Source organism: Hypomesus transpacificus, chromosome 18, assembly GCF_021917145.1.
Source record: "Hypomesus transpacificus isolate Combined female chromosome 18, fHypTra1, whole genome shotgun sequence".
NCBI classification, from domain to species: Eukaryota; Metazoa; Chordata; class Actinopteri; order Osmeriformes; family Osmeridae; genus Hypomesus; species Hypomesus transpacificus.
In genome coordinates this window covers 2,549,518-2,577,231 of record NC_061077.1, presented here as the reverse complement: position 1 = coordinate 2,577,231, position 27,714 = coordinate 2,549,518, and the positions used below count along the sequence as shown (strand labels likewise).

The 27,714-nt window shown below is 41.6% G+C and overlaps 3 protein-coding genes and 1 long non-coding RNA gene across 7 annotated transcripts; 2 read left to right on the top strand and 2 right to left on the bottom strand.

Annotated features, from left to right (window-relative positions):
* The first annotated feature begins 490 nt into the window (after positions 1–490).
* On the top strand, positions 491–6,833 carry gnat2 (guanine nucleotide binding protein (G protein), alpha transducing activity polypeptide 2). The gene is made up of 9 exons (XM_047040915.1): positions 491–860; positions 3,270–3,312; positions 3,638–3,779; positions 4,150–4,307; positions 4,457–4,585; positions 4,710–4,839; positions 4,928–5,081; positions 5,271–5,482; positions 6,044–6,833. Exons 1-8 carry the CDS (start codon positions 710–712, stop codon positions 5,456–5,458), a joined length of 1,095 nt encoding a protein of 364 aa, XP_046896871.1. The 5' UTR covers positions 491–709; the 3' UTR covers positions 5,459–5,482; positions 6,044–6,833.
* Positions 6,834–6,901: 68 nt separating this feature from the next.
* gnai3 (guanine nucleotide binding protein (G protein), alpha inhibiting activity polypeptide 3) lies at positions 6,902–15,572 on the bottom strand. The gene is made up of 9 exons (XM_047040603.1): positions 15,051–15,572; positions 12,275–12,317; positions 11,597–11,738; positions 11,266–11,423; positions 10,431–10,559; positions 10,042–10,171; positions 9,742–9,895; positions 8,760–8,967; positions 6,902–8,669 (listed from the first exon to the last, which is right to left on the bottom strand). Exons 1-8 carry the CDS (start codon positions 15,166–15,168, stop codon positions 8,777–8,779), a joined length of 1,065 nt encoding a protein of 354 aa, XP_046896559.1. The 5' UTR covers positions 15,169–15,572; the 3' UTR covers positions 6,902–8,669; positions 8,760–8,776.
* Positions 15,573–19,601: 4,029 nt separating this feature from the next.
* LOC124480735 lies at positions 19,602–22,162 on the top strand. The gene is made up of 2 exons (XR_006957576.1): positions 19,602–19,877; positions 19,914–22,162. It is a non-coding gene; the product is annotated as an uncharacterized LOC124480735 (long non-coding RNA).
* gpr61 (G protein-coupled receptor 61) lies at positions 20,793–26,915 on the bottom strand. Of its 4 annotated transcripts, none has more exons than XM_047040303.1 (2): positions 26,568–26,915; positions 20,793–24,146 (listed from the first exon to the last, which is right to left on the bottom strand). In XM_047040303.1, exon 2 carries the CDS (start codon positions 23,863–23,865, stop codon positions 22,465–22,467), a length of 1,401 nt encoding a protein of 466 aa, XP_046896259.1. In that variant the 5' UTR covers positions 23,866–24,146; positions 26,568–26,915; the 3' UTR covers positions 20,793–22,464. The 4 variants fall into 4 exon arrangements, with proteins under 4 accessions (XP_046896259.1, XP_046896261.1, XP_046896256.1 ...); XM_047040305.1 differs by having other exon boundaries at positions 20,793–24,128; XM_047040300.1 differs by lacking the exon at positions 26,568–26,915 and adding an exon at positions 26,272–26,432.
* Positions 26,916–27,714: the final 799 nt, after the last annotated feature.

Genomic DNA, 27,714 nt, shown 5'->3' with positions numbered 1-27,714 from the left:
CTCAATTTCACAATAATCAACTGTGCCACAACACATCACTCGAAGAAAAGTACCCCTATCATGTGAAGTATAATGCCAACGGCATCATTAGTGTTCTGTTTCTAATCAGCAAGGACTTTCTGCCAGGATAAAAGGATTAACTAAGTACAAAAACATTCTCTAGTAAAACCTGTGCAGAAGGCAACCTGAGGCAGTCAAGATGAGCATTTGTTAAAAGGTGAAAGTCTTTTTAAGTGGGTGTAGATTTTTTTAGTGAGCATTATACATGAAAAATAAATGTGAAGCATTTATTGATATTGTGGTCATTTGGGGTCTACTACATGGTGTCCAATACACGTAGATCAAATTAAGACAAAAATGGGCGTGTGTTCTTTTTCTTTTTTACAACCTTCTCTTATGCTCTTATTACCCTAATTGGAATGGTTAGCCAATCAGGAAAGGGCACTGATATCCCCAAGCTAAGACATAAGGGGTTTAAGGAGGGTGAATTACAGAGAGCGTCCTGCATCTGAACAGAGACCGGACACTATTACGTCTTGACCCTTAAGAAGTGACTACCTGATCATCTTAGTGTTTGAGAATTTGAAGACACCAGGAACGCGCAAGCACTTCCTAGACGGGCAATCCCCTTCCATTTGGAAATTGATTTGCAGCACGAATAGTGTCTGCAACCCATTTCTCTGTAAGCTAAGTTCAGAGAATCGTCAAAATGTCTTACCTCGAGGACCTTGATTTGGATGAGGAGGAAGAAATGGGCAGTGCAGAGGACAAGGAATTGGCAAAGAAAGCCAGGGAGTTGGAAAGGCAACTCACGGAAGATGCTGACAAGGATTCTAAGACATTCAAGCTATTAATGCTTGGTAAGTGTACACACTCTCCAGATATCAGATATCGCTGTCTTGGCCTTTTCAGACACATTTTCACACTTGAGAAAAAAAAAAGAAAAAGTAAAGAATATTTTTTTTTAGATCTTTTAACTCTGAAAAATCACACTAATATTTCAGGCAAACTTGGAAAATACAAAAGAAAATAGCAAAAAAAAAAAAATGCTGACAAATTCTTGGACAATGGTAAAAGTAAAAGAATGGTCTTTGTCTGTTAAAAAACAAAGCCCAAAAACCAAGATGCTCAAGGCCAGAAGCAAAGTTTCTCAGGAGCGATTTGATAGCAGGATTATGAGATGCTTTTTAGTTCTGTTAAATATTCTTAACAGGAAATGAGTTAAAACATTTTTTACAGGCACAAGAAATTGAGACCAGAAAAGTTTTAAATAATTTGGGGGACTAATATCGGGTTTATAACAGAGAGAAATAGGTGAGGAAGTGGACGTTGGGTTTCTCATCACTTGGAAGTGTCAGATGCAATTGACAAGCAAGTCCTGTAATCCCTCTAACAATTTAATCACTTTGGAAGCAAACGCCTCGCAGAAACATGTTTGTAAATTGCATTATGTAGAAAGTTAAGTTCTGAACCATCAGGTGCATAAACCTTGATTTGTGTTTAGCCTTACAAAAAATGTATACAGCTTGTAGACCGTGATAATGTAGGCAAACAAAGTATCAATGCAGTTATGAATGCAGTCAGGCAAAGTACTAATAAAGACTGTTCTCTATCATAAAAGTGATATTAGCATAGTCTCTAGCGAGAGCAACTGTTCAATATGGCATGTCCACTCACAAATCTATAAAACAATACAACAGTGTGTTGTTAGTTACATAATTACATTACTAAATTGTCTTTCAGTTCCTCATTAAACAAATGATGCATGATCATTGGCCAAAGTGTTGATACATCTTTGACTTCTTGGACATCTACACTTAAAATGTCACAACTTAAAGTCTGACTGAAACACTGGACATGGGCGATGGTACAGCAATCCGATTAGGCTTACTGATTTAGTACAGATCCATTGTAAGCTCTTGTTTGGTTCCTCCATGACAGAAATCCAATAACCCAGAAATCATAATAGACACTTACTCATCTCTCAAAACATGCACGCTATTACTCGTAAAATGACTGTAATTTTAACATACTGATATTGAAGTTCAGCAAAAACAAGATTGGGAGTAGGGAGAAGTGATGATGTGTATGACAATGGTACAGTAAGTAGTAGTCCCACAATCAACAAAATGAGACAGGAAGTGGAACAAGGTTTCATGTTTAGTTTAGAAAATGAGACCACAGACACTACTGTACTTCAAGACAAGAAACAATGCAGTAATGTTGTTATTTAAAGTAATAATTGTTCCTTGTTAGGATTTGACAGGGTGTAGATCAGTACAGTTGTCAAAGCAATCTTTTAAAAAGTGTCAGGATCTGTGATGCTACTATTCCCTTTTTCATACAAGCAGCTTCAGGGGTTAAAGACAATGCTTATCATGATTAAAATGCCATGCCTCCCTATAAAAAAACTCAAAATGTATAACTTTTCTTAAACAACTAGACTGCAGGACCATAAGGATATTGAGACTTGTTGGTTGGTGTTACAATCTAGTTTGACATTGAATGCACGGTGTAGCAGGGTCGTACATGAGACTGACGTGACAGGAGTACCCTTGGAGAAAGGTCAAGACAGAATACCAGGGGTAATTCAGGGAAAAAACCCAATTGCAAGGCGGGATTAACCAGCTTTAACGGCAGAGTCGCTTTAACCTTCATACCTCGGGATTGTCTTGTCAATATTCAAAATGCAGAGTAGGATTGTAGAGGGTAGGTTGGCTAAAGCCAGGAAAACATTTTGAGGAAGTGAGTCAAAAAGGTGGAGGATACAGAATTTGCAAGAGACCTAGATATAATCAGACTTGGTTTTGCTCGTATCCCTCTTTGTCAGTGCAGCTCTGACAGGCAATCAGAATCAGAATTGGTGTTTATTCGCCATGAAAGTTTGCACAGAAAAGGAATTTACTTTGGCAGGAGAGCCTACCTAGGCAGCCATTTTCGGCACCAACCAGAAAAGTTACAGCATAACATGAGGAGAGATCCCAGGGTAGTCTCAATGTCAGTGATCTCTTTAATAAAGGCTTATCTACACTACTGTCACTTTAAGAAATACACATCCACGTGGGCAACTTACACATTCATTTCTTAAGAAAGCAGCATTTACGTTGTGCCATCATCATTGTCCTTAGCTGTAAATTCTGGGCAGGTTTTCCTTGTTCGTTAAGCTGGTTGCATTACAGTAAACTCTGTTCGTCCACAGTCCAGCATTGACTGGGCACAATCTATTTATAGAAAAGTCTCTCATTGACATTGTTTACGTTCTCTTTCAGGTGCTGGTCAGGCAGGGAAAAGCACCGTTGTAAAGCAAATGAAGTAAGGAAAATGCTTAGTAAAATTCAGTCTTAAATGTCTGACTTGATTTGTACCATGCTGTATGTACTGTAGGCCACACAGGGGTGAGCCATCAACTATTTGATATGCAATGTCCTGATTGTTGGACATATCATCCAAATGCTTACACAACTCTAAGCTTTAGTTGGTAGCATTCAACTCAGTCTGACTTACAGAAAACTCTGTGTATCTGCCTTAGCCTTTTATTTAAATTGTTCCCACAAATTTGTAACAGTATTTTGGTACTTTCTTACTAATTAAAAACCTTAAATGTTAATGTACGTCATCCCTGTCTCTTCCTCCAAAGGATTCTTCATCAAGGTGGTTATACGAAAGAAGAAAAATTGGGGTTTCGAGGCATCATCTATGGCAACATCCTGCAATCTGCTCTGGCCATCATCAGAGGCATGGATACGTTGGGCATCGAGTATGGATCACCAGCTGCAGCTGTGAGTACAGGCCTAGCCACACACCAAGCCTTCCTGCAGAGAAAAGCCTCGTAGAAACCTGGAGAAAATCCAAAGTAAAAACTGTGGGAACTGTATGAAGTGGGGTCAGATGGCTGAGCGGTTAGGGAATCGGGCTATTAATCAGAAGGTTGCTGGTTCGATTCCCGCCTAAAATGACGTTGTGCGCTTGGGCAAGGCACTTCACCCAACTTGCCTTGGGAGAATGTCCTTGTACTTACTGTAAGTCGCTCTAGATAAGAGCGTTTACTAAACGACTAAATGTAAATCAATCTAGAGTTGATGATAGAACTGCAATAGGGTTGCTGTAGTGACTTGCTGAGAGGCTAACATCGGTCTGTTTGGAATGCAGGAAGACGGCCATAAGCTGCATAACCTGTCAGACTCCACTGAAGCAGGAACAATGCCCACTGAGCTGGCTGAAGTCATCAAGAGGCTGTGGAAGGACCCTGGTGTGCAGGCCTGCTTTGAGAGAGCTGCTGAGTATCAGCTATATAGCTCTGCACCCTAGTGAGTGAATACACGTGACCAGTCCCAATACAAACTGCTCTACACTCTACACTACACTACACTTCTACAGAACTATGTACTGTGTCCAAGTTGTGTAAAAAACAAAACAAACTAAGTTTAGCCAATAACTAACGTTAAGTCTCCCACAGCTACCTCAGTGAGCTGGACCGGATCACCAAGCCAGATTATGTGCCCAATGACCAGGATGTGCTGCGATCTCGAGTCGAGACCACTGGTATTGTTGAGGAGCATTTTTTCTGCAAAGACGTGCACTTCAGGTGAGTCTCCACCCCTTTTGTGCGTGTATCATTTTATATCGACAAGGCCTAATATGAGTGTTATTTGTTATTTGTCTGATGTCACTGTCCGCTCACTCATGTGCTGGGTATATCTGATGGACAGGATGTTCGATGTCGGTGGCCAGCGGTCAGAGAGGAAGAAGTGGATCCATTGTTTCGAGGGTGTGACCGGCATCATCTTCTGTGCAGCCATCAGTGCATATGACATGGTGCTGGTAGAGGACGAGGAAGTGGTGAGTTGGGATGAACATTGTGCCTCACTGATCTATGGAAATAAGTGAAAGAAGTCATCGAAACTTGTTTTATTTTTTATCTTTTCAGAACCGCATGCACGAATCTCTCCATCTGTTCAACAGTATCTGCAACCACAGGTTCTTTGAATCAACCTCCATTGTGCTTTTCCTCAACAAGAAGGATATTTTTGAGGACAAGATCAAGAAGGTTCACCTCAGTATCTGCTTCCCAGACTATGATGGTGAGTGAAATGCAGTTTCAACTCGAGGAAAGAAGTAGACAAAATGCAGTAAACACAGTAACAGAGTTGTTCTTACCCACTCCTCTTCCATAATTAAATCATCCTTACACCAAAAAATTGTGTTCTATAAACACAACATTCAGAACAACAAAATCAACTGACCGTACGTGACCCTTTCGTCTGTTACAGGGCCAAACACATATGACGATGCCTGCTCCTATGTCAAGTCACAGTTTGAGGAGCTGAACATGAAAAAGGGCACTAAAGAAATCTACTCCCACTTGACCTGTGCCGTGGACACAAAGAACATCGATACTGTGTTCGGAGCCGTGACAGACGTCATCATCAAAAACCTAAAGGATTGTGGCCTTTTCTGAGCGGCTTGAGAAAAAAAAAAAAAGGTATGCTCTTCCCTCTGGCGGACAGGACACCAGTGAGTAGTGACCACTACAGTATCCTGGGGTTTAGTGTAATGAGGCTCAGCTGTGGCCAGATCAAGTTGCAGACCGATGGCCATTAAACAAAAAACATACAGTATTATAATGTCTGGTCCCCTAAGTTGCCAAGCAACAATATGTGGTCTAAGCTACAAACCTCACATTGCTCGTACTACACAGTCTATTGAGACCCTTTGGGGCAGCTGAGGGTGAGGTGGATCTCATCAAACATTGTAATAATTAAACATTGCTTCAACTGCATGGTTCTGTCTCTTCCTACTATCATGTTTAGAAGATTTACAATTATATGAAGAATTTTCATTAAAATGAGTTGGAGGAAATCGCAGTGAATGACACAAATATTTCCTGAAATAAAGTGCAGTGTAATAATGCTCTAAATTGGTTAAATGTTTGAATGAAACCATTCAAAAACAAATTCACCAAAAACATTCCTGGGAAATTAAAGAGAGATATGCAGAATCTAAATACATTGTAAAGTCACTTTTATCTTTTGTTTTCCTCTAGAATATCTTTCCCTTCCTTTAACCTTCACCTGACACATTGGCATTGTTTGGGAGCTGTACCGGTGTGGAGCACAGAGAGAAGTACCAGGACGTCTGGCTGCTACATAAACGTTGTTGATCCCACGAGAGGCCCTGGGTTACCGATACTCCTCTCACGTCATTCTCATGTATGACTCTGCTACACAGTGCATTCAAAGTCCAACTGGATTGAAACACCAACCAACAAGTCCCAATACCCTTATGCCCATGCAGTAATTTTTTTTTTAAGAAAAGTAATTGAATTTGAGGGTTTTTTCTGTGCTGACAGAAATCTAAATCCTGTCGAATCCTGACAAAGAAAAATGATTACTTTGAATAGCAACATTACAGCATTGTTTCTTGTCTGAAGTACAGTAGTCTCTGTGGTCTCACTTTCTTAACTTGTTAAAGTTGCTAAATAGGTATCACAGATATTCCAAGTACAAGTACATATGTTCAGATTTCAAACAAAACTGTATTCTAATTCAAACTATTCTAATAGTTTGAATGTGTTGCATTACACAATCTAACATTTAATGTAAACACTACTTTTTAAAGGATGAAACATGGTAGGTAAATTAGATACTTTGTAAATAAGAGTAGATAAATCCCTATATTTTGAAAGTCAACTTACAAATATGGAATACCATGAAAGAAGGAAATACTACAGCCACGTCGCTTTGTTAAGAAGCTGGAATCTGTAAATCTGTTTTTTTTTGTGAATTGTAGAGCCGTGAAATAAAAGATGCATTAACTTAATTTCTGTTTATCATTTCAAAGTAGCTGAAACAGACACTGAACCTTACTGACCACGCTGTTAACACTGTTAAATAGAGGGGGAACAAGAAAGCAGAGGTTGCATGCAAAACAAGTCCATAGACAGTATCTTTCAGTAGTGTATTTCTGTGGGGTCCAGAGCGGTATGGATGGGACAGCGCTTGGAGTGCAGCTGAAACAGGAAGTTGCGTCACAGAGGCCTGCACTACTGTTCCTATTCTGCATGACCTGCTTGTCTACTCCATTTGGGTGAGAGGGCTTTACCTTGCTGTGGGTCCAGCCCAAAAGGTTAAGCTGAGTGGGAACACAACAGAATCACAAAACATGGATATTTCCACTGGTGATTTGGTTGCTGTGAGAGGGACAGGAACAAATGATGGAAGAGCTAAGATCTTTGTGCCATCATTTAATAGTGTTAGATGAACAATCCAATCTGTGCAAAGTCAAATTAAGTTGAATATCATCTGTAGGAATGCAAAGTTTGCTTCTGAAAAGGAAGTTATGTTAGTGTTATCACATTTTTGGGATGCTACTTGGCAACATTATTTTGAACATGTAGGCATGGTACTTTATGGGCTATGAGCCTTGAAGCATGATCACAATGACTCCTATTGTAACAATCCTCTTTGTAAAACAAATCTTTTTCAAATATGAAGCAGTGACTGTCAAACTATTTCCTACGGCTAGATTTATCTAAAGTGTTGAGGGAATATTCACATTCATCCACACAGATCTTACTTTAAAGTTTTCCACACAAAATTGTGCTTTATAGTGAGCATTGCACCCAAATTATAAAAATAGTGTTCTATAAGAATGTGGTCCTTTTCTAATTGTAAATAGCAAGGAGGGTAAAATATAACTGAATTCATAAAACCACTTTAAAATCCCACACCTAACAGGTTAAAACTAATGTACATAAAATGAATTAAAATTAATTTCCTATCAATACATACATTATAGCATTCACACAACGGTTAGGTGTTTTTTTTTTCCAAGTGCATTCTAAAATTCTAAAGACATCTAAAACCAAGGGTCCCATCTTTAGACATGGTCTGATTGGGTATTAAAAAAAATACATTGCGAGTTGGAATCCCAACCACCGAAGAAATAATAAAACATACTTCGGTTAAACACTTTATAATCACTATCCATTATAAGCCATTTACGAAAGTATGAAACTAACTCGATTTTTACAAACAAATGGATTTGTAAAAAGATAGCAGATATTGGTCAAGTTTGTGGGGACACGAAAATACCATTTGATCAGCTGGCTACCCTCATAATGTTTTCTAATAATGTATAGGGATTATTTATACAATTTACTGTATAAATAACTGTACAAACATTCATCTACAAATACTTTATAAAGGCTTTTAAAGGACAAAAATTATCAAGTACAAGCATCATATTGGTGCAAAACATGCACAAACTTGTCATGGTATAGAGATCATCAGTGTAATGATCAGCCTCCTGTTTTTGGTCCTTGTGTAAAGGAGTGTGAGCAGACGTGAGCACTGGGATGAGAATAATCTGCATTTAATCTGTTACTGGCACCACAGCCATGAACATGTCAAGGCTCCAAACCAACCCACAGTGACTGCTTTACTAGTTTCTCCAACAGATTTGCCCCGCTTAGTGTGAGCCAAGACTATGAACCACTGTCAGGAAAAATTGTGAGAAAAAAAAGGCAAAATAAAAGAGGCAATTGTCAGTATTCCGGTCCCGCGTGCAGCATGGCAATGCCAACACTCTGATCCTTACTTTCCAGATCATTTACTGCAGACTGCCCAGGGTCATTTCTCAGCCTGGACTCCCAGGTCTCCACACCAAACCTACATTGAGAATGAAGAGGGGAAGATTACTTAGATTACATTAACATGGATCTTATTTCTAGATATCTGTTTTATGTCAAAGTGTCTGACCTGCTGGTCCTTGCACCTCAGCAGAGGCCACACTCCTTCAGATTGATCTTAATGATGACGTCAGTGACGGCGTCAAAGACAAACTGCACATTCTTGGTGTCCGTGGCGCAGGTGAAGTGGGTGTAGACCTCCTTGGAGTCCTTCTGTCTGTTCAGGTCCTCAAACCGGCATTGGATGTAGGCTGCTGCTTCCTCATAGGTGCTTGCACCTGAAGCAATGGGCAAGAGAGCAAGTGGGAAAGGCTGTTAGAGACAGGGGAGAAGCCAAGTCATTTTGAAAGGCCGCTTGGAGGTCACTGGTTTATTCACAGCACTGTAAAAGTATTTTCAGATTTCACACAAGATTAAAGTAAATTTGGCAAAAATCCAAGACAAATCAATTACTGTTGTATATTGTGACTATATACTGTCCTTCAAATGCAAGGTTGCTTCTGAATAATGAACATGGGCATCTTTTCCAGTATGCCTGTATTTCAAAACAAATACTGAATGCTATGAATTTTTGAACTGAATGCTATGAATCCCCCTGAGTTTCTAGTCCAAAAATAAGTGTTGGTGTCTGACCCCATCAGGAACAAGAGAAAGGTCTGGGTCATTCAAAGTGACAAGCTTTGAAAAACCTTTAATACAACAGGGAAGTAACATGAATATTTAAGGCTTCTATTTTGACTTAACCTCTATAACGCATGAGTAAATTATTCAGCAGCATATGGTTATTCACAACAGTTAATATCAGCGAGAATGCGTAAATGTAACAGGCACAAAAATAACACACTGCATTATGTAGCTTTCATAAACCCATGCTTCGAAACTGAAGGTAATTTATGCTACAAAATGCAAAGTGTTTAACCACCTTTTCCATCCAAATGTCACACAACATTTGTGCATAAACAATGTGATGACTCTTTGTTATGAAGGGTTTATGAAGACTTCATAAGGCTTCTAACTTGGTTGTGGGTTTCAGGAGGGTCATTGTGTCCTGCCTGAGTACTCTGGGTAGCAGATGTTGAGGGAACTCCGGCAGATCTTCTCCTCAAACAGGTCCTTCTTGTTGAGGAATAGGATGATAGACGTGTCTGTAAACCACTTGTTGTTGCAAATGGAGTCAAAGAGCTTCATGCTCTCGTGCATACGGTTCTGTGGGATGAATGAAACGACAAGAATCAAGACTGTTGTCATGTACAATCGTGAGGTACCAAAAGATTCCCAAAAGATTCCCCACCCCTATTGTATGCGTCTTCATAAAATACGGACAGGACAGTGTGAAAGAGGCTTTTCCTCACCATCTCCTCGTCTTCAGCTAAGACAAGGTCGTAGTCACTGAGGGCCACACAGAAGATGATTGCAGTGACGCCCTCAAAACAGTGGATCCACTTTTTCCTCTCTGAACGCTGGCCACCCACGTCGAACATCCTGTAGTAAAAAATTATATTATTATTGGTTTTTGACGATTAATAATATCTAAACCACAGATAACTAAACTGAAGCACTAATTAATTCAATTTTTGTTTACTGATTATTGAATGTTAAAAAAAAGCCTAGGAAGCCAATGCCGAATGCCAGAAGGACCTAATTTTAGGTAAATCCACAGGGCAGATAACCAAACTAGTATGACACCACCAAAGGCTCACTTGTATTGACTAGGAGAAAGGTGAGTAGACGGTGTACTGACTTGAAGTACAGGTCTTTGAAGGTGAAGTGGGTCTCTACAATGCCGGTGGTCTTAACGCGGGTCCGCAAGACATCCTGCTGGGTGGGCACATAGCTCTGCTGGGAGATCCTATCCAGGTCATTCAGATAGCTGGGGGGAACAAAGACAGACACACGAGGATGACTGGAGGTTTTAATCAAACCACAGCCTCTCACAGTAGGAGGTTGACAGTTTATGACTCACCAAATTCATGGAAACACCAATGGTGAAAGCAAAACACAGGATAAACTCCTTGACCCAGTAATTATGCAAAGACATAACAGTGAGTAGGATAACCTCAAGACAAGACAATCTGGTCTGATGAGCTGGAGGACATGTTCTTTAAAAACAGATAGCAGAGACGGAGGACTATGTGAGAAGTGATAAGTGATGCTAAATATGGGCTCTTATTTTGATGGATGATAAACATTGGCCTCTGGTGAGGTTGAGTGAAAACAGAGTGTACTGTATGCCCTGACTGACTCCAGAGTTTTCCCTAGACTAGGAGTGTCGACAGATTGCACCTACAAGGAAGACAAGGACTGTGTTTCCAAAATAAAGACATGACCTTCTTTCTAACCTACATTCGTCATGGTATGTGAAAAATAGATGCCAAAGTTAGCCACAACTTCACAATTTTCACAAGATTCAATACTTCACTCGGACAAAATACACATGCATTTTTGGCCCAGGTTTCCAGTACTGCAACTGTACATAGTTTCAGTCAATAACCAATCTCCAAGCATATGTACTGAAGCTCACACATTCAATTTGAGATTTTTTTTAATGTGTCGACGAGGCACTAGTGAGCTCATACTATGAGGCAGAGTCGTTGAGTTGGTACTCCCTGGATCGGATGAAGCAGGCCTGGACCCCACCGTCCATCCACAGTCTCTGGATCAGGCCGGTCAGCTCTACAGACATCACCCCTTCCTCTGTCGAGCTAGCGAGGGCAAATAGCTGACGGGCATCGTCCTGGCAACACACATTTCCCATTCGTAAGACTCTGTGGCTAACTCTGACTCTGCTGCATTTCAGACTTATAGACTGAAACTGTGCTTGTGTTAAAACAAGTTGTGTCACTGTTGTTAAAGAAACTGTCATCGGCCATACATGAAAGACAGGCTGATACTGCAACATAAACATACCGTTCGTATGGAATCTCCAAAGTCGATCTTTAGGCGCCCCATGGCTCTGATGATGGCTATGATGGACTGAATTGTGTTACTGTAGACCACCACTTTATACTGCTTACACTCTTCTTCTGAGTAGCCATCTTCATGAATGATTCTAAGTGGAAACAAAGTTAGTATGAACAATTTTAATCCTATGGAAATCAACAGTATAACACTGAGGAGTCATTCTTGTTTCTGACAAATTGAACACATTTTGTTTTGTTTGCTCATCTGGGACGAGGTGATTTAGAAAACAAACGGTCTGTTAATAGTGTAGGTAGTTTACGCATTGGTGAATGTGCACGCTTAATGTGGGAATCCGGGAGAGACTATTCAGGCCCTGCCAGGCTATGGCTGGCCTTTGTGGCCATTGTGTAGCCTGTTATGTAAAAGAGGAGCTTCCTTCTCTGCCTGAGTGGCGCCAAATGAGGCCATATCTCTGCCTCTACAGCACTTTGAACAGAGATGAACTCGGCTGTGATGGCTATCCTTCCTGCACCATTAGGCGCTCAAACAAGAGAGCTGAAATTGGAACATACTTAGTGGCATGCATGTGTCACGGTCATCCCAGATACGGGGACAGTCACATGTTTGTGTGTGAGCTTGATAGAATGTAAAATGCTGCCAACATGCTGCCATAAGTGAACTTACTTCATCTGTTTCACGATTGTGCTTTTCCCGGATTCTCCTGCACCTGAAAGACAAGCTCTCTGTTTACAGAATTGTCCACAATAATATTTAAAAACAATGGTGTATGGGTGGGGTATTGGAAGAGATATGGACACCAGTTTCAAGTAAAACATTCTGCACATTGAGCTTGGCTTGGATAAGCAAACATCATGGAGTCTACACAACTGAATTATAACAACTATAAGAGATATATTGATTTGAGAAAGGTAGGCATTCCTTCAGCACCAGCATGCTCAGAAGATTAGTAGAATTGCATGGCACAATAATGCTGTGGATGCTAAATGACACAATACAGACCCAAATACTATCCTACATGTTTGGTTCCCAATGAGTATTGTATCAAACAAAGCTTGAGGAAATGCATTTTAGTTTCTAAACAATGTTGGCAGGCCAACACTGTTTTAACTTAAGTTCATATAACACAGGGGCCTTCATCACTACAAAAAACTGTCTGTATAAAAAACTCTGTCACAGCACAGAGTAAGTTGGTTTCCATCACCAAAGACACCACAGTGGTATTGTTTTGTGCTGGCTGACGGCAAAAACGGCATAAAACTGAACCTGCTTATTCAGGGAACTGTATGAAATCTAAACATTCCACCATCCCACATCCACCTTTCTACTCCCTCCAGCTGGATGAATAGAAAACAATCAGAATCTGATTTTTTCGCCAAGTAAGTTTGCAAAACAAAGAATTTACTATGGCAGGGTGGTGCATATGATAAACATATAGGAGTTTTGTAGAACGTAGAAAGTTTACAACAGTATCTAAATATATATGAGAGAGAAACTGAAAAAGAGGGACAGAAAAGGAGGAACAGAAAAAGAGGTGTTACCCAGGTAAACCCCAGTTTGGTTAACCACAGGTTAACCCCAGGTGGGTTAACAACAGGTTAACCCCAGGTTAGTTAATCCCAGGTTGGTTAACCCCAGGTTGGTTAACCCTAGGTTGGTTAATCCCAGGTTGGTTAACCCCAGGTTGGTTAACCCTAGGTTGGTTAATCCCAGGTTGGTTAACCCCAGGTTGGTTAACCCCAGGTTGGTTAATCCCAGGTTGGTTAACCCCAGGTTGGTTAACCCCAGGTTGGTTAATCCCAGGTTGGTTAACCCCAGGTTAACTTCCAGGAGAAAGGTGGCTGAGCGGTTAGGGAATCGGGCTAGTAATCTGAAGGTTGCCAGTTCGATTCCCGGCCGTGCCAAATGGCGTTGTGTACTTGGGCAAGGCACTTCACCCTACTTGCCTCGGGGGAATGTCCACGTACTTACTGTAAATTGCTCTGGATGAGAGTGACTGCTAAATGACTATATGTAAATGTAAAATTATTTATGCGATAGAGATGCATACATTCATGTAGTATATGTTACAAACAGGCCAATGGCCATCAGGTTTTCAAGATTCAGTGATAAAAAAAAAACGATATATATATATATATATAGGCCTAGTATATACATAACAATACTGTTGCACATGAAATACAGAATCATCTCTCATCACTCAAATATATTACTGCAAAAAGAAGTTGTGTAAGAGAACATGGATGGATGGTCATCAATGTATCCACCTTCCCACATACACCCACATTCATAAACAGCACTAATGGCTTCATGCTATGTATTTAAAATAATAATTACTTTAAGCATATGCCTTTTCCAGGTCCCTTTGTGTGTGTGTGCGTGTGTGTGTGTGTGTGTGTGTGTGTGTGTGGGGGGGGGGGGGGTCAAAACCACAGTGAAAGCCTCATTTTGCAAGAATGTTTGATGGATACTTGAAAATCACCATTCGAGGTCAGGATTATAATGTTTGGAAATGTTTTCAGGCTTCCAACATTGTGGTTTGGTGTGGAGAGCAGCAGCCAAAGGGCATTGTGTTTTTTCTGAATCCTCTTGCTCTAACACAGGCATTGGAGCTGGGGCAGTTAATGGAAAATCACTTTCCCCTCTACACCCTGTTGTCAAACCACAAGAATGTTTCCATTTGATGTAATAGTCTATTTGGGATCGTTGTGTCACTACTGTTTTGTAAAGTGTCTTCCTACTATCAGTGCTCCTCAGAGATTAACCTGTGATGACAGCAATGCATTCACAAGGGGATCCATTCACATCCTGGTGGAGGCTGGGTGGATCCATTGGCAACCATATTCTCTAGACTGAGACTACACACCACATCACCACCAGCCCCCTTAGCACCACTGCACTGAGGAATTTGGCAGTTCATGCATTCTCTTCCATGCATAAAGGTTTCATTTCTGGTTTCAAAATAACTTTTAAATATCCTCAATCCTGGACAGGGGTGTAGACAGGCCATACCCGTAATGTCTGTGAGGTCACTACGTGACCAGGGTGACCAGTAAGCAGGTAACCGATATTTTAACAGCTTATCCCTCTCTTGACCACTTTACAACATTTGAACAAACTGACACCTAAACAGTTAGCTACAGCCATCTCTTGATAAACTGGCAGTTGTAACATGTCAGGGGATACACAGAGAAAGGTTTTTCTAGCTACTATTTAAATAATTACGGAATGTGAATGTGAGAAACTGTAAAAAATCAAGATAATTTTTGCAACTTCCAAACCCCATCCTTCACATTGACGGACTTTCGGATGGAACTTCACAAAGTATCGTGGCACGTAGTTTTATAACTGCAACTTTACAAAATGACAAATGCAGGCACATTAAAAAATTGCCTTCGGCCAGAGATTCCTTGTAGGTTAAATTAAGACAATCAGCTCTTACCAAGTAACAGTAGTTTAACTTCTCTGGATGCTAACTCTCCATCTTCTCGTAGGTTCCGATCAATCATTTTACTCCTCTCCACAGCTGCTTTATCCTCAGCGCTAATTGTGCAACCCATTTCAACAATGTGCCTGTGCCTATGTCAAAAATGCCTGTGTCAAAAATCTGTGCACACAGGTTAGCGAAATAATAACGCTTTTATTGATGCGTGAACTTCCTCAGCCAGTAACCGAGAGACTGAAAGGCGTTGGCACTTTTCGTCAACCCAACTAGACCCACAAGGGAGATGGGTGGTAAACTAACGCCACTAAACTAGTATGGTTTCTTTGGTAAATGGTAGCCAAAGTAATTCTTGCAACTCTGGATTGTTTGGAAAACGTTGCTTAGCGCTGGCCGTAGAAAAAATTCCACTTAAATAGAAACATTTTTCATCGGCAACCCATTGATACAGTTTTAACATGTGTCCTGTCTTTCTCATGGTCCCGTCACACTTGGAAGTTGCGCAGTCGCGCGCTCAGTAGGAGCTAAATCTTTTTTTGCGTTTTGGACGTCCATATGGACGTCCATAGACTGACGGCGATGGCTGCTGATCTTTGCATGGATGGACGGACGGCGATGCTGTTCAGAGTGCCGTCCATAGAGGGAGCATATATTTTGGACGGCGTCATAGCCGTCCATACGGACGGCGATGCTGTTCAGAGTGCCGTCCATAGAGGGAGCAGATATTTTGGACGGCGATGGATTAGCAGGGACGTCCCTCGTGCCGTCCATAGAGGGAGCAGATATTTTGGACGGCGTCATAGCCGTCCATATGGACGGCGATGCTGTTCAGAGTGCCGTCCATAGAGGGAGCATATATTTTGGACGGCGATGGATTGAATGTTTAGCAGGCTGTTGAGCTAACAGAACTGCCGAAGGCTACCATAGCATGTAGCTAGCTACATTAACTTTGGATGACTCAATCTTTTGTCAAGTTAATTTGTATGAATTGCATGTTAGTGCAATATTTACGCGTTCTGTTTTTTTACATAATCAGCAGTATGATCTCATGACAATATAGACTTGAAAAACAATATGTTATGGTTTGGGTTTGCCTATAGGCTACATATATTTTAATTATTTCGAGAATTGTTAATAAAGACTCATTTAAAATTTTAAAATTTGGAGTGTTAGGCCCATAGGCTATTACGTTTTGCATTTGTCTCCGCTCAAAGTGGTTCGTGCGCAACATTGGAGCTACTGACTGGTGGCTCCAAATCCACCCATAAAACACTTAAAACTGACGGTTTAAAAGACCTAAATGGCAATGTATTTCATAGGGTCATAACACAATGTTAACATTTTAAATGAGTCTTTATTAACAATTCTCGAAATAATTAAAACATATGCAGGCCTAGCCTATATCTCGGCAAACCCAAACCATAACATAGGCATATTGTTTTTCAAGTCTATATTGTCATGAGATTATACTGATGATTATGTAAAGCCCTAAAAGGCATTGTATTTCATAGGGTCATAACACAATGTTAAAATTTTAAATGAGTCTTTATTAACAATTCTCGAAATAATTAAAATATATGTAGCCTATAGGCAAACCCAAACCATAACATATTGTTTTTCAAGTCTATATTGTCATGAGATCATACTGCTGATTATGTAAAAAAACAGAAGGCGTAAATATTGCACTAACATGCAATTCATACAAATTAACTTGACAAAAGATTGAGTCATCCAAAGTTAATGTAGCTAGCTACATGCTATGGTAGCCTTCGGCAGTTCTGTTAGCTCAACAGCCTGCTAAACATTCAATTCATCGCCGTCCAAAATATATGCTCCCTCTATGGACGGCACTCTGAACAGCATCGCCGTCCATATGGACGGCTATGACGCCGTCCAAAATATCTGCTCCCTCTATGGACGGCACGAGGGACGTCCCTGCTAATCCATCGCCGTCCAAAATATCTGCTCCCTCTATGGACGGCACTCTGAACAGCATCGCCGTCCGTATGGACGGCTATGACGCCGTCCAAAATATATGCTCCCTCTATGGACGGCACTCTGAACAGCATCGCCGTCCGTCCATCCATGCAAAGATCAGCAGCCATCGCCGTCAGTCTATGGACGTCCATATGGACGTCCAAAACGCAAAAAAAGATTTAGCTGCCTCTCCGCGCGCTCCATGAACAACTACAGCTGATGCGCGAGAAAAACGAGGAGACGAGCCTTGTGTTGCATGGGAAATGTGGTATTTTGTCAGACCAACTTGAAAACGTTATCGACTCCCATCAATTAGGTTTTAAAATACGCCAAGTAGATTAATCCGTAACAGTTTTTATTATTATGAAGATTGTAGTAGAATTTAGTTTGCCCTTTGTGTCCTCCCTCAATTGGTCAGAATATTATAGCCTACAGAGCATCTTCAAAATGTGCAAATATGTTTCATAATAAATCGAAATTTGTCTGACTCCGACTTCCACTTCAGGTACCACAGTTCACACACAGAGGGCTACTATAAGTAGGCTATAGTAACGTTTTCAACGATTCGTTTCTGGGCTAAACGTAGGTGTGGTAAGAGCGCCCCCAATGAATTTATAGCTTCATTGCACTGATTTGCTCAAAGCATTGGAGCGTGAGGGTGGCACACACACCCGGAAGTGTGTTACAGTTTACATTCCTTTTAGTTCTAAGGTCATGAGAAATGTATGGCTGAATATATTTATTATTGTCAGAAATCTATTACATTTCCTGTATGCTAAAGTTGACATCATTGTAATTTGTTAGTGGTTGTTTCATGTGTTTTTTAGATCAAGTATGTTAATATAGCCAAATAATGTGTTCATATTAAATCCATTATTCACACATCATAGGACTAGGTCTACTGAAAAAGTGGTTGAAATATAGTTCAGCCCATCTTAAAGTGTGGAACTGTCGATGAGAATGTGCTTCCCAATTCCCGAGAGTGTTTCACCTTTAGTCCAATGTGCCCCATGTCAAACCTGAGACTTTCGCAAATCTCTGGTACACAAAAACATTCACGCATTGCAGAGTATAGTGCTGACCTTCCAGACACTGAAAAAACCCTGTTCTACACTTGTATACCACAGGTTTTCACATCTGTCTGACTCTGAGAGCTCTGTAAATGTGATTCCTTCTGAACAGGATCCTGGATCCTCCCGCTCCTCTTACCTTAGCCAACCCAAAATGTCATTGGCGATAAGTTGCCATGGAAACAGCTGATCTCAGAGAAGTCTGGCATAAGTGAGAAAGCCATGTGGAATGGATTCACCCTGTTACAATTTGAAAGACTCAAAGAACGCTTAAAAAAGAAGAAAAAAACTAACTTATTGTAGTATCAAGGTCAGTAATCAGTGGACCTCATTCAGTGCTTGCCAGGGAAATCTGAGATGTAGCTGACACTTGCAAATGTCACTTTGTTAGGTTGACATTTCAATTGAGCTTTTATAACATATGTTCATAGGTGACAAAACACATATGTATTTAAAGCTCTTTGTGCTTGTCAAACCAAGTAATGTCTTAAAATAGCAGGTCAATCATTCCTTTATTATTATTATCCTTAATTGTTGAACTGAGGGTTTGGTGAACACCTATATGAATTCCCCTTTCCAATCAACCGAGCAGTCTACTAAACTGAGACTGAGACCTCCTTTTTTGCTCTTTCATTCTGCTGTTGAAAATGAACAGAAAGGTCAGACTGTTGGTAGGGCTTCACCAACCTGCAGGAGGCTCCCTATTCAGCCACATCAAAGCTATGAGTCACTCCCATCGGTCAGGCAGCATCACAGAGTAGCACGATTAGAGGGAGGACAAATGAGAGAGGGATTAATCGTTTGGATGGAGAAACGGAGATAAAACAGATGAAATTAAGAATAAAACCGGCAATACGTTTGATTGTCTTCCCATGGATCAAAGGTTGTGTCTTTTGGTCAGTGCTGAAAGCGCTGACACGCGTCTTTAATGACGCGATGCGAGTAAAATACATTTAACTTCCAGGTTTCCTTACAATATGCATTGTATTAGCACACCATCGTCAAACGTGATTACATTTGTGTCACCACAGGGAGTGTCAACAGATTTTGGGGGGGGCATCTTTGTTGAGTTGATATTCATTTGTGTGGCATTCTGAAGCAGAGGCTAAGGTCAGGGAGAGACAGGTCAGTGTGGGCGTGAGTTAGGTTATCGAGCTCTGCAGCTTTACTCACAACATCCCCCCACCGACTCTCATTCATAATGAGTCTGTCAGTCCTGCCTACTTCAAATGTCACCCCTCTTTCATCTTGTTCCTAGGGCTACGTTTCACCCCTGTGACTCCATCCCTCGAGACCTTCACAGCTATCACCCGCTGCCTATACAACCATACAGAAATACACCTGCGTGTTCACAGACATGCATGCACACAGGCACACAGGCACAAGACACACATTATGCGTCAATTTACACACACGTTTACTTGAAGGCAGTTGCGGTTGTGTCACTGTGTCATGTGATCTGTAATTGTGAAATGAAACATTCCAAAGGCATCTATGTATTTAATTGATACTTTTGATGGGGAACCAATACAGAGGAAATGTGAAAAGAAAAAAGAATGCCTAAAAATTCTGAATTGAAACAAACACTCATTATCTTGGGTACAAATGAAAGTACATTAAAAAGTTAAATGAATGTCATGTCTATGCTATTCATATGAACCACTTAACAATATCCAAACATACAATACACTATGTCAGTTTTTATGAATAGATATTGGAAATCTATTCATCATTAAAAATCTTCATACTTCAATACAGTCAACAGTTGCTTTCCTTCTTTGTTTTTTTGACCAATAAAGGGGAAAACAGGTATCAGGTTTCCTGACACTGTATTTTTAAAGAGAGCAGATTGAAGAATGGCTGCTGTCTAGTACACAGAGAGGGATTTGTGCTGTTTCTCTACAATAGTTGCTCCACTGTTTCATTATAATCCTACATCCTGTAATTTCAAGATTCGACTGCCATTGCCACTAGGGCTAGCGATTTAAACAGAATAAATTGACAAGCAACAGCAATCGTGTTGTTAGCCTATTAAGATTTAGTTGTAAAGAATCAAGACAGCTCAACCCAGAATGGCATGGGATTTGATGACAGAGAAAACTGGACACAGTCGATTGTAGTAATGGAAAGGATATTTTAATACTCTGGTGTTGTACTTGCTAAAGATGACATGTTCTGCTTATCTTTAATCCAATTAACACTCATTTAAGAGTAACACACCATACCACAATCTGATGCAAAAGAAATCGCTGTTTTATTTTAACAAGATGATATAAACAGGCCAATGCAAAACAACAGTCAGCACTAAAGTCATTACACAAGTTAATTAGGAACGTTATGTCTTCAGTGACAAAGAGTCCTTTTTTCTCCAACATCCACCAAATCGAAAACTTCCCAGAGTGCCTTGCTTTGCATGTCTTGTGATTATCCCAATGGACTAAGTCCAGTATGAGACAGTGTTATGTGCAACAGTAACAGATCAAAGTAATTCAACAGATAAAAGGCGTCCAGAAAAGGGGAGAAGACAAGGGCCGTTTATTTTTACCACAGAATTGTGTTTGTAAAATATATCTAGATATGTCTGACTTGTGCAAGTAGTTTTTATTCCCCCTGAGATCTGAAAAATGATTGATGTCCCCCACTTTAATGCTAAAGAGGGCAAAGGCAAACCATGCCATGTGTAAGCATTGTCACACCTGTGTCATGTATTCACAACAAACCAAAGTTGTTTATGGCTAAACATTACAGCACCCAGACTGTTCCAAAGTTTACCTGTAAATAGCATCAACATTGGTAGACGATGGTGATTGGTCAAAATCTTTACAATCTACTTCTATGAGGCATTCAGTAGCTTCACTAAACCTCCACTGAAACAAACACATTTCTTGCAGTTGATATTTGGACCTCACGTTTGTAGTTTCAAATGCTCCAATGGATGATAAAGCAGTGATATCAGCCAAGGAGATTATGACGTTTTATCATTCATTAGGCGATTTGTATACTTTTTTGTGTGTTGTTTATACAGGACTATATGTATCTGAAGTTTAGCTATGTGAATTGACAAAAATAAATACAACATTGTTGCATATTTAGAATTTAGTTAAAAAAAAAAAAACATGTGTGTGCCTGTTTACTATAAATAGACTTAGCACCAGCTGTTAAATAGTCTTGTTAGCAAAATGGCTCTGAATATTATTTTGTCTCAAGAGGAAAACAACTAAATTTGCATTAATTTATTGGTTACATTAGAAGACGAGGGAGTAGAATAAATATTCTCTCATGAAAATGCTTTCTGTGCTTATCTCCCTATACATTTCTTTATGAAATTAATTGGAACACTGGCCCACCAGAATTATCTCATATCTGATCTTTAGTTCTTTATAAGGTTGTTCTTGCAAAAAGCAGCTAAGCGACTATAAATAAATTCAATGGGGGAAACTGGAGATGCTCTAATGGCCTAAAGGACACACTGAAAAATTATGTAAAACATTTTTTGCACCAGCCCAAAAATATGAATCCTTAGTTTTAAAATTCACTCTAAATTATGATTACATTATTATAGTTGTTCATTATATACTTTATTTCCTGAGGTTCATTTGGATGGTAAAGATAATGTAAATGTTTCTTTAAGTAGATAATGCAGCTATGCTTACATTATATCTTGTTGCATCCAGTCTGCATGAAATGCAACAGTATTACTCAATGTAACTGATGCAAATAGGTTTGTATCTGTCTACTATTGTTCTGTGGTCTCCATCGTCTCTGTTGTTGATGCTATGCAGAGGTTTGTGGGTCAGAATAGCCAGAAAGGCATGCTGACTGCCATACTGCAAAAATGCTAAAGGATGTATTGTAGTTTGTCATCCTGGCATTTCTGGCACAGTGTATCATACGTATCATGTAATGGGACATTGAATGTCTGACAGACTATATAGGCAGGTAGTGTGCTATTTGAAATGCAGGGAATGAATGTCAGGACCAAATACTCTCTTCCTCTATGCTAAATCAAAAGACAATACATATTTCATCAGGATGTTAACAAAGAAAGAAAAAAATGCAGAAAAAGATTAGGGGAAAAACAAACTGGCAGTGTATTTCATGTAATGGTTTGGTCTTGAGAAAATGGATATCCATGCGACATGTCATTGTTTACTGCAAAGAACCCTAACACTATTGACAGTTGAATGCATATTGAACTCGACCTGAATTCTTCAAGGATACAAGCTCTATTCCAGTGTAGCATTGACTTCAAAGCACTGTCAGGTACTGTGTTATACTTCATAAACTTTAGAAAATGTGAACAAAACCAAGAGTGTCAAAAAGACTGTCTTAACAGACAGCAAAATCGGACATTTACACTTTCATAGCTACAGCTCAGCTGGGGTCCTGCAGTGGTTATCTAAGTTTAGGTCATTGTTCAGCTGCTGCTGCTCTATGAACTCTGAGGTCTCCTCTATAATTTGTCCAGGGATGTGGAAGTCAGCAGGCGTGTTCTGTTGGACAGCCGGGTCCTGAGGGGGATCCTGCTCCTTCTGCTCCCCAGGGCTGGCCCTGCTGTGGGAGTTACGGGACTCCAGATTGCACCCGGTGCCCTGGAGAAACTGCATGAAGTTCTCCTCGATAGAGGCCTCCCGGCTAGGCAGCTGCTCCCCCTCCCCCGCCCTCTTAAAGAGACAGGCCAGGTGGCGGCCCAGCTCCTCACGGATCTGTCGGTTGAGGCATCCGTAGAAAAAGGGGTTGGAGGTGAAGCAGAAATAGCCAATCCAGGTGACCACTTCCTCTAACTGGGCCATGGAGGTCGTCGAGGTAGACACCAGGGCGGAGTAGAGGTGGAACGAGAAGTAAGGGAGCCAGCAGCACAGGAACTGGCCCCCTACTGCCATCAGAACCACCGCGGCCTTCCCTCCACTGAAGGTCCTCTGAGGGGTGGTGCGGGCCCCCCCCAGGCTGGCCACCATGGTGGAATGGCTGCTGAGCGACTCCGTGCGCTGCCGAGGCGTGTCCACCCAGGTGGGCAGAGGCCCGTGTTGCATGGCTGCCACCCGCGCCACCTTGAACATGTTGCAGTACACCACTAGGATGATGAGTACGGGGCACAGGAAGTAGATGAAGGTAAAGAAGACCATGAACACCAGGCGTGTGGTTTCTCCACCCCCGCTCCAGTGTAGGGAGCAGCATCTCTGACCCGAAGCCAGGACAGGACCCCTGTCCCCCTGCAGCAACCAGCCCAGCAAAGGCAGGGCGGACATCACAATGGCTTTGACCCATATCCCAACCAGCACCAACGCCACCACCCCCACGGTCATCTTGACCTCGTGACGCATGGGATGAATAATGTAGTAGTAGCGCTCCACGTTGATGGCGGAGATGGAGAGGATGGCGGCGCTGACCAGGCACACGCTCAGGCAGAGGTAGCACCGGCACAAGGCCTCGTCCACCAGAACCCGATTGGACAGCATGCCGAGCGGCATTAACACCAGGGCCGCCAGCAGGTCCACCAGACACAGGTGGAACACAAAGGCAAACTTCCTCAGCTGCGGGGTCTTGGTGATGACAGCCATCACGGCCAGGTTTCCAACCACTGCAAGGATGTCCATGAGAAGCATGGCACACAGCGCCAAGGACTGTGTCAGTGTACCACCACCACCACCACCACTGCTTGACTGGCTGACATTGGAGGAGGCATTGGGGTGGAGAGAGGCTGGGAGCCAGGGGGGGGGAGGAAGGGAAGTGTTCCACCAGGGGCTGGGCGTGATTGGAGGCTCCATGAGTGGGTGGGATGAGGAGAGAGGCCACAGAAACTCACAGGCCCATCACCCATCCTCCCCTGCCGTAGAATGGAACTGAAAAACTGGACTTAAGTAGCGCTGTCAGCCAGGGTAGCTGGGGCAGGACATGGCACGACCTTCATCGAAATCGGAATCAATGTTTACTCTGTGTGGTCCTGGGCCCAGAGTAGTATCGAAGGCCGCGCTTGACGACTGCACTTGACACTTCCTCTGTTCAAGGAGCCTCCACTCAAGAATGGATTCTGAAGAGGAGGGAAATTCTGGTAAAAAAAACAAAACAGGTATCAAACGGGTGTCAAATTAATTGTATTTCTGTTCACAGCAGAAACCCTTGCTTGGATCTTCTCTTCATGTGCTCTGGTGCACCTGAAGCCATCAAATGGACCCATCAAACAAGGCTTTGAATACCATTCACATCTGCCTACTTGACCCACATCTTATTTATTTTAAACATTATAGAGCTCTATCAAACTAATTAAGTCTAGGACATCTCCTAGACACATATCAAAGTCCAAATAAAACAGTATCCTTCTTTTATAGTCATCAATACACCTAGAGAAAATAATTTGGGATTATTTATGTTGGTAAAACATTACATTGCAGTAAATGTGTACTAAATCTTCTAATCTAAAACCAGGATGCCTCAGGCTTCAAGAATATCCACTTATAGTCATGACTTGTTTCACTACGTCTTTGACATCTGCATCTTCAAATGTGTGTTTTCAGGACACCCAAACCCTTAGGGAAAAGCCAAAAGCATGCATCAGGCCATATGTCACTTTAACACATTTATAGTTATATTTATAATTTATAGAGTACCGCAGTGTTTTCTACTCAGATGATATAATTTTCTGCTTAGACTGACATTCGACAGCACCGGGGATCATATCTTCTAATGTAGATATTTAGATCTGCCAAAAATATTGTATTTCATATAATCATGATTTTAATTTATTTATAAATTAAACACCGGTTCACGGATCTTATCAATGTCCAAATATGAAGCAATCGAATTATCAGTGTTCTTTGAATATCAATGATGTCATGAGGAATCGAGCTCATTTTAAAGTGGGACAAGAAGTAAGGAGGTACTATAATAAGCTGTGGGTTTACAGCCACGATGGCACAGCACTCAGCTCCAGCCCCATCACTGCCTGCTTCCCAATTACAGGAAGAGCCTAATCATCGGGATGCCTTGTCCTGTGTTTACTGTCACAACCTCACCTGGTCACAACCCCTCACACCGTCACAGTCATGGAACACACACCAAGACTTTTGGTACTTTTCCATAAGCTTCGTACCTGCATATGAAATGTTTCCATTTCGTGAGGTACGATACTGTTGTTGAGCCTGTTCTTTTCCAGCCACTTAGGGTTGCTGATCTTGACTGACAAACCACAAAAATACATAGGCTTCTAATTGAAATTATTCTGAGGCAAAATAAGTCAACAATAAACCAAGTTTAACAATGACATGGTAATAACCATGAAGCTTTGTAGATGTTTAGTCAAGTTAGCATTGATTACTTTATTGTTCGCCCAGCGTCTTCTTCTCGTTTTCCTCGGAAATAAAGTACAAGAGTTGCTATTGAGTCATCACGTAATAATTCCAACCATTTGGAAAGGCACCATCTGGGATGGTCTGGTCTTTAGATTACCACCATGTCTCATCTCTAAAGGCCTTTCAGCCACACAACGGTTAAACCATTGCATCCACTGCACTTTAATACTATTGCTAATGGACAGCAGCCACACGCTGATGCAGACAACCAGACAACAACTTGTCAATCATCCAGGCTTCATCCATTCTGATTCCTACATGAATAGAGACACAATTCTACATTTGTGTTGGCCACCTATCTAGAAGAAGACGGTTGTCTCGGTTACATAACTCTGAGAGGTTGCATTGGTGGAGAACATACTCTTAAAGTTGGGAACTCAATTAATTTGTGAACCCAAATCATTTTGGTCCAAAACACACAGAATAACATGGCATAGACATTTTCTTTTCCCCCACTTCTACTCTTAAGAGTCTGTTAAAACAGCTTTCAACACTCTCACTGTCTAGGAGCTCTGAACAATTCACGTGAACCAGGAATTTGAGCCAATGTCGGAATCTTGCCTGCCAATTGAGAAACATATGACCCCATCATATGCACATGACTCAGGGTTTACAGCGACGAGAAAGCTAGCTTGTTGTTCAACAATTCAGTGACCCTCATTCAGCGTCTATCTCCTGGCTTCTAGACACGGAAATAAGTGTACTGTTTCATGGCTATCTATGTCAACTTCTATGTTCTGTGACAGCTATGGCCTAGCCGTGATCGTGATCTGAAGGCATGAAAGTCCAGGTGTAGAGAGAGGTCAGTATTGGAGGATGACATACCTGAGTCTGGATAAAGCTGCTACCTCCTGGCACTGGCTCACAATCTACTGAGGAAGTGGACCAGTTTCGCTCTCTCCCAAACCCAAACACTGCCCCACGTCAGAGAGAGAGAGAGAGAGAGAGAGAGAGAGAGAGAGAGAGAGAGAGAGAGAGAGAGAGAGAGAGAGAGAGAGAGAGAGAGGGAGTAAGAGGGAGCTGAAGAGAGAGAGGCAGAGGGAGCAAGAGGAAGCAGGAGAGAGAGAGAAATAGATACAGGGAGCAAGAGGGAGAGAAGAGCTCCTGTGTCTCCACCTCACCTGGCGCTTTCATCTCTTCATCCTTCCCCCATCCAGCTCTGACCCTCTACTCCTACAACATAAGACATCCCGGCACACGCACACGACACACACACACACACACAATGCCTTTCTCTCAGTTCTCTTCTGACCAGGTCTCCGATGGTCTAGGTGGCGAACGTAGAACATGAGCAGAAATAGAGAACCAAAAAGGAGAGCAGGATAACGTTCTGCTGTCTTCCAAGAACCCCGGTGCACAATGGCCCATACACACACTCACTCACACACACACATCCAATCCACACACACGTGTGCAGGCTCCGGCACGCGCTCAGGGCAACTGCAGAGCAGTGCGGAGCAGACAAGCAGGCGGGTAGGCAGGCAGGCAGGCAGGCAGCACCCAGCCTCTCTGCTCTCCACTGGGTCTTAGTGCCTCACAGGCGTAGCCTCCCTCAGGATCACCGCTTGACAGATCCCTGTCTTTGTTTTTCCTCCCCACGTCTTCGCTGCCCCCCAACAAGGTCACACAGGTTCGTTTTGACAGAAACAGTCTGACAAAGAAAAAGAGAAGAAAAAAAAAACAACAACAGATAGGACAGAAAATCCCCTTTACTCTTAACCTCAGCTGTGCTACTTCTCCCCGTCTTTATTCTTATGCTGGATTGCCAGGATCTCCCTCATCACAATCCTGTGAAAGCCATCTCACGAGGGTGGATTACTGCTTTCCTGAGGGAGAAAGCGACAATGGTTAATGTTAATGAGCTGAGATTATAATGCAGAAAGCCCAGCCCACAGCACATACAGTGCTTAGTTCAGTTCACTGTAGAATAGGTTTGTTTACTATTCTACAAGTGTGCTGTGATAGCTTTGTATCCATGAGACAGAGACAGGTAGCCGAGTATGACAGATAATGCACCCTCTGTAGGTAAAACTATTACAACGGCACATGAAAGAAATACACCCGCTATTGATTTCCTTTCAGTAATTTAAATTAACAGTTTTAGCGAAACGATTCACCTTATAGCTGTTAGCAAAGTTGCAGCCAAAAGCTTTGTTATCCAATAATGCGTAACATCACGGTCAGGTTAGGAAACAACAATGTTAAAAAGCTCCAGTGGAAAACTCACAGAATGTCATATTCTCGTATGACATAACATTCTGTTCATCA

What these genes read in the sequence shown, in the direction of transcription:
- gnat2 (XM_047040915.1), top strand. Translation starts at nt 710, where the DNA reads ATGTCTTACCTCGAGGACCTTGATTTGGATGAGGAGGAAGAAATGGGC. An exon ending in TGCAAAGACGTGCACTTCAG is followed by an intron (nt 4,586 to 4,709) that starts GTGAGTCTCCAC and finishes TCTGATGGACAG; the next exon opens with GATGTTCGATGTCGGTGGCC. An exon ending in TGGTAGAGGACGAGGAAGTG is followed by an intron (nt 4,840 to 4,927) that starts GTGAGTTGGGAT and finishes TTATCTTTTCAG; the next exon opens with AACCGCATGCACGAATCTCT.
- gnai3 (XM_047040603.1), bottom strand. Translation starts at nt 15,168, where the DNA reads ATGGGTTGCACAATTAGCGCTGAGGATAAAGCAGCTGTGGAGAGGAGT. An exon ending in ACAATCGTGAAACAGATGAA is followed by an intron (nt 11,739 to 12,274) that starts GTAAGTTCACTT and finishes GTTTCCACTTAG; the next exon opens with AATCATTCATGAAGATGGCT. An exon ending in TTGGAGATTCCATACGAACG is followed by an intron (nt 11,424 to 11,596) that starts GTATGTTTATGT and finishes GTGTGTTGCCAG; the next exon opens with GACGATGCCCGTCAGCTATT.
- gpr61 (XM_047040303.1), bottom strand. Translation starts at nt 23,865, where the DNA reads ATGGAGCCTCCAATCACGCCCAGCCCCTGGTGGAACACTTCCCTTCCT.